The sequence below is a fragment of the Aquarana catesbeiana genome, linkage group LG02 (assembly GCF_042186555.1).
Source record: "Aquarana catesbeiana isolate 2022-GZ linkage group LG02, ASM4218655v1, whole genome shotgun sequence".
In the NCBI taxonomy this organism is placed as follows: Eukaryota; Metazoa; Chordata; class Amphibia; order Anura; family Ranidae; genus Aquarana; species Aquarana catesbeiana.
The window spans coordinates 178517362-178531020 of record NC_133325.1 but is presented as its reverse complement, the minus strand read 5'-3'; the positions used below and the strand labels follow the sequence as shown (position 1 = coordinate 178531020).

The following is a 13659-nucleotide window of genomic DNA, read 5'->3' as shown; positions in this document are numbered from 1 at the left end:
CATGCCTGCCTCAGGATCCCACCGTCTTTAGGAAGGATTCAGTGCCTTTTGGGAAAGAATTGGACACAGGATGCCTGCAGGATGTCTTTGTAGAGCCGGAGCTACGGATCTAAGCAGCCACGTTAATGGACTCCAAGCCACGCACCCGGGGATGCACTTTAATCAATGGAAAGTGGTGTTTGGTGCACTTTAACTTGAGGACTGCCGCTAAAAGAAATGTCAAAGCTATAAAAACAATAAAAAGGGGGAACAACAGCGCCACAGTCAGAAAAATTGCGACTCGCAATTTCAAAAAAAGGGGCAGGCACAGGACAAAAAATTAAAAAAAACACATAACGACCAAAAAAAAAAAAGAGGGGTACACTAAATGTTATGTAATGCGGTATAAAACACTGCACTACACAGACAAAATCCACTGACACACTAAAATATACTGCAGTAAAACTGCACTGATGCACTACGATATACTGCAGTAAAACTGCACTGACGCACTACGATATACTGAATTAAAACTGCACTGATGCACTACAATATGTTGCAGTAAAACTGCACTGATGCACTTAAATATACTGCAGTAAAAATGTACTGATGCATTACAATATACTGCAATAAAACTGCACTGACACACTACAATATCCTGCAGTAAAACTGCACTGACACACATCAGTAAACTGCAGTAAAAATGCACTGACGCACTACAATATACAGCAGTAAAACTGCACTGACACACTACAATATACTGCAGTAAAACTGCACTGACATACAGTATTCCAATATAAAGCAGGAAAAATGCCCTGACACACTACACTAACACAGTTCAATATACTACAGTAAAACTGCACGGACGCACTACACTGACACTGCAGTAAAACTGTCCTGACACACTACACTGACATTGCAGTAAAACTGCACGGACGCCCTATGCTGACGCTGCACTATCACTATATTCACACTACACTGACACTACACTCACAATAGAATCACAATAGCACACTATAGCACACTAACTCGCTAGTAGCAATGAACAGAGCCCTGTTCGATCTATCTCCACTCCAATATCACACTGCAAATGGCTCCTCTGGGAAGGAACCTTTTATAGTGTGGGTGGGTCTAAGAGCAATGAGCCATGATTGGCCTAAGTCATCAAGACCTTTTCCAGTCATGGCTGTGACAGTGCTCTGTGTCCTGATTGGGCAAAGCCTTCACTGTTTCAGCCAATCAGGGCTTAGAATGTACTGTGCGGCACGGAGTACATTGTGGGGCGTTCGGTGGGCCGAACAAACAGTCTAACGCTCTGCCAATTCGCTCTGCCGGTTCAAGGCTAAACTTATGCTCGGCTCGAACCAATCACCCAACACTAGTTGGGATATGTCTCTACCAGCTTTGCACATCTAGACTTTGCAATATTTGCCCATTATTCTTTGTAGAACTGCTCAAGATCAGTTAAATATGACGATGTGCACTGCAGTCTTCAAGTCATTCCACAGACTTTCAATTGGTTTTAGTCTGGGCTCTGACTAAGCCATGCAAGGACATTCACCTTTTTCTCCTTCAACCAGTGTGGTAATTTTTGCTCTGTGATTTTGGTAATTTTCATGTTGGGAGGTAAACCTTCTTCCCATTGACAGCTTTCTGGCAGAGGGCAGCACATTTTCCTCAAGAATTTGATGGTATATTGCCCCATCCATTTTTCTTCTATCCTGACAAGTGGAGGAGGGGGATCGGTGCGGCGGGAGAGAAGGACAATTACAGAACGATGCACTATGTATGTGTCTCTACCTCCAGCAGTTAAAAGCCAGTGGAAGGGAGTGGGGGAGAAACTGGCTTTCAGCTGCTGGAGAGAGAGACAGAGATCCCCCTGCTTTGTGGGCCCCCCCTGTGTGCCCAAGCCCCCTACAGGAAGCCCAGTGGTACCACCCTGTGGCCCTGCTTGCACGGGATGCATGGAACACCTATGCATCACTGTGTGGGTAAACTCAGACCTCAATGGGGGTAAACTGTAGTATGCCCCATGTAAATGAGGCCTTACTGTACACATATCTACAGATCTCAACATCTCCCGAATGTTTGTATACAGAAATGTGCTATAACAGAGATTCAGCAATCAGACTCCTCTACCTTACCAACCGCTCAGTGCCTGTCACACCTTTCTGCCAATCCCTACACTGGCTTCCGCTTACTCAGCGAATTAAATTAAAAATACTAACAAAATCATACAAAGTCATTCACAACTCTGCCCCAAACTACATTACCAATCTTGTCTCCAAATATCACCTAAACCATCCTCTCCGCTCTTCTCAAGACCTCTTGCCTTCAAGCTCCTTTGTCGCCTCCTTCCATGCTCGGCACCAGGACTTCTCCAGAGCCTCTCCCATCCTCTGGAAATCTCTACTTCAATCTGTATCCTACTTTGGCTGCCTTTAGGCAATCCCTGAAAACTCATTTCTTCAGGGAAGCCTATCATGCCTCCAACTAATGTTTTATTACTTACATCAGCTCATCCACCACAGTTACATCCTTTTGTACCATTTGCCCCATCCTATTAGATTGTAAGCTTCTATAAGTAGGGACCTTTTAATCCTATTTTATTGTATTGTAACTGTGCTGTCTCCCTTTTATATTGTAAAGTACTGCGTAAACTGTTGGTGCTATATAAACCCTGTATAATAATAATACTACTAATAATAATAACTGCCACATTTTTTTAACATTGCACTAAATTATTTCAACCACCTTTCAGATTGATATAAAGAAAAAGTAGCCATGATTAACCGATTGTCAACCAGCCGCCGCCATTATACTACGGCAGGTTGGCACGGCTGCGTGAATTGCAGTATGTGTACGTCGGCTGCTTTAAGAGCATTAGCAGGCACGCGAGCACCACTGGAGCAGATGCTCGTGGCCGGCGGCCACCCACAATTGCTCCTCAGAGAGCAAGAACGGGGATCTGTCAATGTAAACAAACAAATACCCATTCTGACAGGGAAGTAGAGAGAGATCTGCTGTTCCTAGTGATCAGGAACAGCGATCTTTCTCTACTCCCTGTCAGTACACTGCCCTCACAGTTAGAAACACCTCCCTAGAGAACACTTAACCTCTTGATCGCCCCCTAGTGTTAACCCCTTCCCTGCCAGTGACATTTATACAGTAATCAGTGGCTATTTTTAGTACTGATCGCTGTATAGATCACTGGTCCCAAAAAAGTGTAAAAAGTGTCCAATCTGTCCACCTCAATGTCCCAGTCCTGCTAACAATTGTTGATCACCGCCATTACTAGTAAAAAAAAAAAAAAAAAAAGATAAAAATGCCAAAATGTATCCCCTATTTTGTAGACGCTATAACTTTTGCGCAAACCAATCAATATACGCTTATTGCGATTTTTTTACCAAAAATATGTAGAAGAATATATATCGGCCTAAACTAATGAAGAAATTTGTTTGTTTCTTTTTTTTTGGATATTTATTATAGCAAAAAGTAAAAAACATTGTTTTTTTTTTCAAAATTGTCGCTCTTTTTTTGTTTATAGCGCAAAAAATAAAAATAAAAACCGCAGAGGTGATCAAATACCACCAAAAGAAAGCTCTATTTGTGGGGAAAAAAGCATGACCGCACAATTGTCAGTTAAAGCGACGCATTGCTGGATCACAAAAAATGGCCTGGTCATTAAGGAGGTAAATCCTTCCGGGGCTGAAGTGGTTAAAGCCGCTTTGTTTAAAAGTAGAACTAAAGGTATTGTTTTCATTTGGCTATAGTAAGGGAGAGTTATAACCAGCGTCAACTTTTTTTTGCCATTTGGTTCTATTGGGTGTAGCACCCTCTACCATAGGTAGGTGCTAGAGTGGGGATTTTGTAAGGGAAATTGTCAGTTCAGGTAAATTTATGCAGGCCTATGCTTCAGGCTAGGCCTGCTTGTTTTGATCTGGGGGGCAGGGAGGGGTTAGTGCAGCAGTGGGTGTGACCACCTGTGCTTTGGTTCTGACGCGCCTCCCCTGCTTCCAGGGAGAATGTTATGGAAGGGAGCAGGGCCTAGGACTGGAGTGGCAGGCAGCTCATGTGAGGAGCCCTGACCAATCCCCAACTGCAATTGGCAGGGGGCAGGCCTCTCATATAAGCTGAGGTAACAGGCCACTGGGAGGAGTTGTCGGCCGGGAGACGTGGAGAATGGAGCACTAGGCAGCAGCAGGGGCCCCATTCTCCCCATCCGGGGGGGGGGGGGTGTGAGGAGAGCTCGGAAGGAGCCTCATCTTTACACGGTCATAGATGAAGGATCTTCATCCATACACGGTCACGGACGAAGTGTTCTGGAACAGAGGGGCAGGAGAAGCTGTCGGAACGTACGTCCAGTTAAAGCTCTCCATCATGGACTTGGGGCAGGGTCGGTGAGTGGGCCACAGTGGATTTCTGGATGAGGCATGCCAGGGGAGCTGGGTGCGAGGCCAGAGGAGAGATTGTGGGGAAAGTGTCAAATCGCTGTGGCCTGAGGGCACAGGATTTGCAGGCCAGACTATCTGGGAACAGTAGTCCACCAACCAGCACATGCTACTAAATTACTAGGCCGCCGGGGAGAGGTACTGCAGACCTCTGGCCTAGTAACAGTGCAACCAATTCTAGCCAGCAACTGGGACTGTTCAGAGGAGTCTCTTTTGTTCAAAGAGTCCTTAGGCCCCTTTCACACTGGGGCGGTTTGCAGGCGTTATTGCGCTAAAAATACCGCCTTCAAACCTCCCCTAAACAGCCTCCGCTGTTTGTTCAGTGTGAAAGTCTGAGGGCTTTCACACTGAAGCGGTGCGCTGGCAGGACGGTAAAAAAAGTGCTGCGAGCCGCATCTTTGGAGCGGTGAAGGAGCGGTGTGTTCACCGCTCCTAAACCGCTCCTTCCCATTGAAATCAATGGGACAGCGCGGCTATACCGTGGTAATACCGCGGCTATAGCCGCGCTGTACGAGCGGGTTTAACCCTTTTTCGGCCGCCAGCGGGGGTTAAAACCGCACCGCTAGCGGCCGAATACAGCCGCAAAAACGACGGTAAAACAGCGCTAAAAATAGCGCTGTTTTACCACCGACGCCCCCACCGCCCCAGTGTGAAAGGGGCCTTACTGTGACAGGAAAAGTGATGATCTACAGTGGAAGTTTTGTGCAGGAGCAACAGTCTGCAGGAGATACGCAGAGGAGGAGTAATAGTCTGCATTGTGTTATGCAGGGGAAGTGACTGTAGATATTTGTACATCAATACTTAATGGCTCAACCTTTTGTTCTAATTCTTAACTATGATGGCAAAGCAATTGTTCTATGGGCATCCCATATTTCCTTTCCCCCAACCAAGTTATATCTCCCAGTAAATAAAACAAAACAACGCAAATGACTGTTCATTGTCTCCAAAGTGATAGATGGAGGTCTGGCAGCAGGGTGACATGGTGGATATTAGTTACTAGTAGCAACCAAGCGCTACAGGGGACACTTCACTTCCTGTTACATAGCAAAAACAGGAAGTGAGAGGAAATCCCTCCAAAGTAAGGGGTTCCCTGGTGGTCAACAAAACTAGTGTCCCCACTGGAAGATTTCTGCTCTATTCCTGTTGCCAAAATTTGGGATTTTGTTTTAGTGATAATGGTAAACATGACAAATTGAGGGCACAGAGCACACAGTGGGGGCACAGAGAGCAATAAAAATGTATCTCCACTCTGTCCGAAACTATAAAAAAAAAAGTTTTGCCTTAATTTATTGCAATTTGTGTGATCGGGTTCTGTGGTAAGTGTGCGTCCTCTGCTGAAATATGCTAAACTACATCTCTGTCTCTTGTGTCAGAAGTTAGGGAGCTATGAAACTATCTGTACAACTGCATTGCCAGAGGAATATGTATAACCACTTGCCGACTGCAATACATACAGGTATATATATGTTGTGGTTTACCGGGATTATGGCTAAAGATATCAGCCATAACCCCATTATTGTTTTTTTTAGCTGGTCCCTGGCTTTCTCTTGAAAGCATTCTGAGCTGCTCATAAGCCCCTGGAATGCTTTCAGAAGCCCCCCCCCCCTCCCTCCCGCTGCTTGCCGTTTCCGTTGGTTTTACCAAGAAACGATTTGACGGTGCCGCCGGCAGGTTACTGTGAAAATCAAAGAGTAGATCTTCTTCCATCAGTTCTATGGCCTTGGAGGACCAGAGAGATGTCATGATGTCACTTCCAGTCCAGGGTGGAAATAAACATTTTTTAAAAATTTCTTTAAAGCAAAAGATTAAAAAAAAATGTTTTATCTTTTGCTTTTAAAGGTAAAGAAGAGATCTGGTGTCTTTTTGACCCCAGATCTCTCCATAAATAGGACCTGTCATCCTCATTTCTATTACAAGGGTTGATTACATTCCTTATAATAGGAATAAAAGTGATAAAGAAAAAGAATTAAAGGGACAGTGAAAAAATAAAATAAATAAGGAAAAAAAAAAAAGTAAAGCGCCCCATCTCTCCATGCTCGCGTGCAGAAACAAATGCATACGTAAGTCGTGCATGCATTTGTAAACTGTGTTCGTACCACACGTGAGGTATCGCATCGAACGTTAGAGCGAAAATAATTCTAGCAATAGACCTCCTGTGTAATGCTAAACAGGTAACATTTAAAGCCGTTTAAAGTGTAGCCTGTGGAGATTTTCAAGTACCGTAGTTTGTCACCATTCCATGAGCATGCGCAATTTTAAAACATGACATGTTAGGTATCTATTTTCTTGGTGTAACATCATCTTTCATACTAAACAAAAAAATTGGGGTAAATATTGTGTCTTGGTTTATTTTTTTTTAATCATGAAAGTGTTTTTTTTTTTTTTTAAATAACGTTTGAAAAACTGATGTGCAAATATCATGTGACATAAAAAATTGCAACGATTACCATTTTATTCCCTAGGGTCTCTGCTAACAAAAAATGTATATAATGAGTCATTTTCTTGCAAAAAAGTGATGAGTTTTTACATGCAGGAAAGAAATGCCAGAATTGGCCTGGTATAGAAGTGGTTAAAATGTATTTTTTTCCCCAAAAAATCACGTTTGAAAAACTGCTGCACAAATACCGTGTGACATAAAAACTTGCAATGATCGCCATTTTATTCCCTAGGGTCTCTGCTAATAAAAAAATATATAACGTTTGGGGGTTATAGGTAATTTTCTAGCAAAAAATACTGATTTAACTGGTTGCCGCCTGCCCACCGTCATATGAAGTGATAGATTTGAGCGGGGATATCTGAATGATGCCTGTAGCTACAGACATCATTCAGATATTGCTGTTTTCAGCCGGCGATTCCCTACACCGTAAGAATAATCATAGCGGCTGTTCCGCCGCTTGATCGTTCTTGCGGGAGGCAAGAGGGGACGTCCCCCCTCCCGCTGCCTCGGTGCTTCTACTGACTCACACCTACGATCAGTGAGTTGGAGAACGGATCCGCCGGCCCTGGATGTTGATCATAGAGATTTCCGGCAGACCAGATGGTTGCTGGAATCTCTATGATAGTCGGAGGGCGGGCGCGATGTTATGACGTCACGCCTGGCCTCTGCATTCAAAAAACGGAGCTGCCTCGGCTGGGAAGCCGTGGTCAGTTTTTTTTTTATTTCAGGCTTCCCAGCCTAAGTGGTGAGATGTGGGGTCTTATTGACACCATATCTCACTGTAAAGAGGACCTGTCATGTCATATTCCTATTACAAGGGATTTTTACATTCCTTATAATAGGAATAATAGTAATCAAAAATTTTTTTTTTTTCAAAAAAGTGTCAAACTGAAAAAAAGAAAGTATAATTAACAATAATAAAAAAAAAATTTAAAGCGCCCCCCTGTCCCCGTGTGCAATAATGTCCCTAGACCTCCTCTGTAACTCAAAACATCTAACTAAAAATTTCAAGTGTCGCCTATGGGGATTTTTAAGTACCGAAATTTGGCGTGACATGTTGGGTATCTGTTTACTTACCTGTTCATCTTTCACTACATGCAAAAACATTGGGCTAACTTTACTGTTTTTTTTTTTTTTTAAGCACAAAACTGTTTTTTTCCCAAAAAAAACGTGTTTGAAAAATTGCTGCGCAAATACCGTGCGAGATAAAAAGTTGCAATGACCGCCATTGTATTCTCTAGGGTCTTTGCTTAAAAAAAATATGTTTGGGGGTTCTATGTCATTTTCTAGCAAAAAAATGATTTTTACATGTAGGAGCGAAATGTCAGAATTGGCCTGGGTGGCAAGTGGTTAAACTACTTGTAAACAAAAAGTGGCAGAAAAAAACTTGGTCTTCAAATTTATATTTATTTATTGTTAGAGCCCCCTTCCATTATTATCCATGTCACACACAGCACATGACAGTGACCAGCAGACTCAGCAGCACCCCTCTCCCGTACATTATCCCAGCGTCCACAGATCACATTCTTCTCAGCAACGTGACCAGCTCCCCGCCTAGTCCTCCTCCCTTTTCCAAAATGGCGACCCCGCCACCCTTTGTAACGTGAATATCGCCAATAGACAGGAGAGGAGCAAAGACCGCCCAGATCCAAGATGGCGTCGCCCATGAGGGCAATGATGTTGGGAAGCCGAGCGCTGAGATGTCTGCGGGTCATCGGGCTACAGAGGAGCTACGTCACAGCCAGTGACAGGAGGGGTGAGGAGACTGCAGACGAGGGGGAGAGGACGGGGCCGGTGGTTGGTGGAGGAGGACAGAGCGGAGACTGCCGACTTGTGGCTGCTGATAGATGGGAGGCTGAAAGAGGGCAAAGCGCGCTGTATACAGAGGGTTCAGTCCTGGTCACAGGTCCCTGGATAGGCCCCCAGTATCCCTACTACCCGAAGAGAGAGGCCCTTCTTATATATAATGTCACTAGTTTATCCACATTACTTCTAGAGCTCTCTGTGGGTGAGGTGATATCTACTTATGTGCTTTAGTGGGAACCTGAAAATCTGTAGTTCTAAAAAGGACCCGCCTGACCACCAGGGGGAGCAGTAATTATTCCTCTTATTATTATTATTATTATTTATTATTATTATACAGCGCCAACAGTTTACGCAGCGCTTTACAACATTAGGGCAGACAGTACAAGTACAATACAATTCAATACAGGAGGAATCAGAGGGCCCTCTCTTATTATTAAATATGAGAAAAAGTGAGTCCATTCCAGAACAGGCAAGCTCAGAAATAGAAGTACACTATATTACCAAAAGTATTGGGACACCTGTCTTTACACACACACATGAACTTTAATGGCGTCTTCTTCCGTAGGGTTCAATATTGAGTTGGCCCACCCTTTGCAGCTATAACAGCTTCAACTCTTCTGGGAAGATTTAGGAGTGTGTCTATGGGAATGTTTGAGCATTCTTCCAGAAGCACATTTGTGAGGTCAGGCACTGATGTTGGATGAGAAGGCCTGGCTCGCAGTCTCCGCTCTAATTCATCTCAAAGGTATTCTATCAGGGTGAGGTCAGGACTCTGTGCAGGTCATTCATGTTCCTCCACCCCAAACTCACTCATCCATGTCTTTATGGACCCCCCCAAAGCACCTTGTCCTCATATTGACAAGGGCCTCTTCCCCACAACCCTGACTGGTGGTTGTGGGGGGTCTGTGGGCAGCTTATCAGAATCTGGTGACCCCCTTTAACAAGGAGGCCCCCGGATCCTGGCCCCCCTATATAAATGAATATGGGGCACATTGTACTCCTACTCATTCACCCAAAAATAAAAAAATAAAAACAGAGACCGTCTTTGACAAGTCCTTTTATTAAAAAAAAAAAAAAAACTAAAAAAACAATGTCCCTTGGTGTAGATCCAGCGTCAATCTCGGTGAACGCCGCTGTTTTTTTTTGTCTTTTTTTTAAACCTCTGTTGATCTAGAAAAAGACATTCACTAGCTTCACTGAATTGAACTCTGGTTTGGATAATATGGCTTACATGTTTTACTTCTTATATTTCATGTAATACATGCTTCTTGCTCCTAGCTTAAAGCGGAGTCCTGCCAAATTTTTAAATTTTTTTTTAAAGTCAGCAGCTACAAATACTGCAGCTGCTGACTTTTAAAATATAGGCACTTACCTGTCCAGGGAGTCGGCAATGTACTCACCCGAAGCCAATCCGTCCCTCGGCTCTCAGGTGGAGGTGCCGCCATCTTCGGTAAGGGAATCAGGAAGTGAAGCCTTGCGGCTTCACAGCCTGGTTCCCTGCTGCGCATGCACGAGTCGCGATGCACGATTCTACTGGTCCCTGCTGTTTTCTCGGACCCATGTGTCTCCCAGAAGACAGCGGGGGGGACGGAGGAGGCGCCGGACGTGGCATAGATATCCGCGGATACTCCGACTATCTATGCCCGGAAGTGGGAGCAAATACCTGAATTTTATAGGTATCTGCTCTCCCCTCCCCCCTGAAAGGTGCCAAATGTGACACCGGAGGGGGGGAGGATTCCGAAAAGCGGAAGTTCCATTTTTGGGTGGAACTCTGCTTTAATTGTACCGTTGGAGACTCTGCAATGTTTCTATATTACTGATGTGATTCACATGTACACCATTCTATTATGTCAATAAACATTCCTTCTTTTAAAAAAAAAAAAAAAATCTCTGTACCTGTCGCTGGCTCCCGCCATCTTACAGTTCTTCCGCCCCCAGAAGGCGTTTTCCATTAATGACCAGGCCATTTTTTTGAGATACGGCACTGCGTCGCTTTAGCTGACAATTGCGTGATCGTGCGACGTTGTACGCAAACAAAATTGACGTCCTTTTTTACCCACAAATAGAGCTTTCTTTTGGTGGTATTTGATCACCTCTGTGGTTTTTATTTTTCGCGCTTTAAACAAAAAAATACCAACAATTTCTGCTATAATACATATCCAAAAAAATATATATATATAAAAAAAAAGAATGTATTCGTCAGTTTAGGCCGATATATATTCTTCTTGATATTTTTGGTAAAAAAAAAATAGCGATAGGCATATATTGATTGGTTTGTGAAAAAGTTATCATGTCTACAAACTGTGGGATAGATTTAGGGTAATTTATTTATGTATTTATTTTGTTTATAGTTTTTACTGGTAATGGTGGTGATTGATTTTTTTTTTTTTTTTTTTTTTTTGCGGGACTGCGACATTGCGGCGGACAAATGACACTTTTTGGGGACCAGTGACATTATTACATTGATCAGTGCTAAAAAAAATGCACTGAAATTACACTAGCAGGAAAGGGGTGATCAAGGGGTTAAGTGTGTTCTAACTGTAGGGGGAATGGGCTTACTGGAACATGACAGAGTTCACTGTTCACGATCACTGGTTACAGTAGATCTATGTCTGTCATGTCATCTGGCAGAATGGGGAATCGCCTTGTTTACCCACCCATTCTACCTCTGTACACCACGATCGCGTGTCGCCGGCGGACATAGAGTCCGCAAACCCACTCCTGCGGCGGGCATGTGTGCGCCTGCTATCCTCCTTGCACGGACCGACCTGCCGCAGTATATCTTCGTGAGCTGGTCAACAAGTGGTTAAATAACTAGGGGGTGGGTCCACCTGGTGTTGTCACTGGTGGCACCGCCACCTTGTGATATCCTCGATCAGTGCATCCTGGGTCAATGAAGTCACCAGGGGCAGGACCATCCAGTGATGTCACCAGGTGGATACGGCTCTTAGTTAAAAACTGTCAGATGGCAGAAGCCAGCAAAGGGTACAGAGCTCTAATCCTTTTATTTTTTTTCTGGGTCGCAGCGGCGATGTTCATCGTGATTGGCGCTGAAACTACGCCAGGGGGACATTGTTTTTGTTTTTTAAATAAAGGACTTGTCAAAAACTGTCTGTGTTTTTTATTTATTTTCAACACTTTTTTTTTTTTTTGTTTGGTGAATGAGTAGGGGTACAATGTACCCCTACTCATTCTCGGTGGTGTGTGGGATCTGGGGGCCCCCCTTGTCAAAGTGGACCTCCAGATTCCTTTTAGCCCCCTGCCTGCAGACCCCTACGACCACCAACCAGGGTTGTGGAGAAGAGACCCTTGTCTCCATCAACATGGGGACAAAGTGCTTTTGGGGGGGGGTTCTACCCTACCTCAAAGCACCCCCCCATGTTAAGGGCATGTGGCCTGGTATGATTTAGGAGAGGGGGCACACAAGCATCTCCACCCTATTCCTCGTATAATGGTCTGGTATGGATTTTTGCGGGACCCCACTTTTCTTTTTTTTTCTGGTGTGGGGTTCCTCCTAAAATCCATACCAGACTAGAAGGGCCTGGTATGTGTGTATGCATGGGGGGGGGCGGCGCCGGTGCTGTTTTTTTTTTCTCTATTCATGTTCAAAACTGTTGACATGTGAATCAGAAGCATTTCCATAGAAGGCAGTGAGCCTTTAATTCACATCTGAACAGCACCGCAGTGCTCAGAAAACACACAGGACTTTTTAAATTCGCACTGAGTGCGCACTGCTGCTGTACCGCAGATATGTGAACCCGGCTCCATAGAAAGGTGGTTTGGTTCACATGTCATGCGAATCAGATGTGCTTCAAAAGGCATCCAATTTGCATATATGTGAACTGATCCTGAACTAACTGTCTAAGAAGAAGTAGATTAAATTAATTTGCTGGTTTTATTACAGATGTGACATTTAAACTCGATGAGAAAACTGCCCACAGTAGCCTGGACCTGTTCAAGAAGGACACAGGGATAATCTATCGCATGCTAGGTATTGACCCATCCAAAATCCCACAGAACCCTGAACGTTTTCAAGAATGGGCTGTAGTGCTTGGGGACACATCAATGTCAAACGGTCGCTATTACTGGGAGGTGACAGTGAAGAAGTCCAATGAATTCCGCATAGGTGTCGCAGATGCAGATATGTCTAGAGATGAATGCATTGGAGTCAATAACCGTTCTTGGGTGTTTGCCTACAGCCATAGAAAATGGCATGGCATGGTGGCAAATAAAACAATCCCCATCACCAATATTGGACATCCTAGCAAAGTGGGACTCCTACTGGACTATGATAATGGGAAGCTAAGCCTTGTGGACTCTGAAAAGGGTTCCCTCATCCACACTCTCAATGCAAACTTTCGAGGTCCAGTGTTGCCGGCGTTTGGTCTGTGGGATGGAGAACTTCTAACTCATTCTGGCTTGGATGTCCCTGACAATCTGTGAAGCCAACAAGTTTTCTCATTCAAGTGCCTCTTCAATCCATATTATATTATGGTCAACAGCTGAACTTATTTTGCTGGTGATGGGTATCCAATATATTGCAGTGTTAAAGCTTTGTTTAATCGTGCAGTGCTTTACCTTCTACAAAGTCCATCTGTATTCAGTGTCAATATAAAAGTGGAAATTGTTCAAGTAATATCTGTACCTTAAAGTAATACACAACCAAGATTGAGAAGTTCCCTACATCTCGCTGAAATAAACAAAAATGCAAATTAAGTCCACATCAGAGCAGAGTCAACTGATTGTTTCATCTACTGTCATTTCATTTCTGTGCCAGCAGATTCCACAGTGTTGTACTACTTTAGCCAGCATTATGCATGATTTTTATTTCTCATTGAAAATGAGTTGATTCCGTATATATATATAACCCTTATTTGTGACTCTTCCGTGTAAGAAAGGGAAGGGTGCAGAGCTTGGATATATTAATAAGCTATTGCAGTACTGGTAAATTGTGTAAAATAAAGAACTGAGAATTTTCCCAGAGAA

The 13659-nt window shown here is 43.9% G+C and overlaps 1 protein-coding gene across 1 annotated transcript; it reads left to right on the top strand.

Moving 5' to 3' along the window:
* Positions 1-8425: 8425 nt before the first annotated feature.
* On the top strand, positions 8426-13659 carry SPRYD4 (SPRY domain containing 4). The gene is made up of 2 exons (XM_073613926.1): positions 8426-8623; positions 12578-13659. The coding sequence occupies exons 1-2, from the start codon at positions 8521-8523 to the stop codon at positions 13114-13116; spliced, it is 642 nt and encodes a 213-aa protein (XP_073470027.1). The 5' UTR covers positions 8426-8520; the 3' UTR covers positions 13117-13659.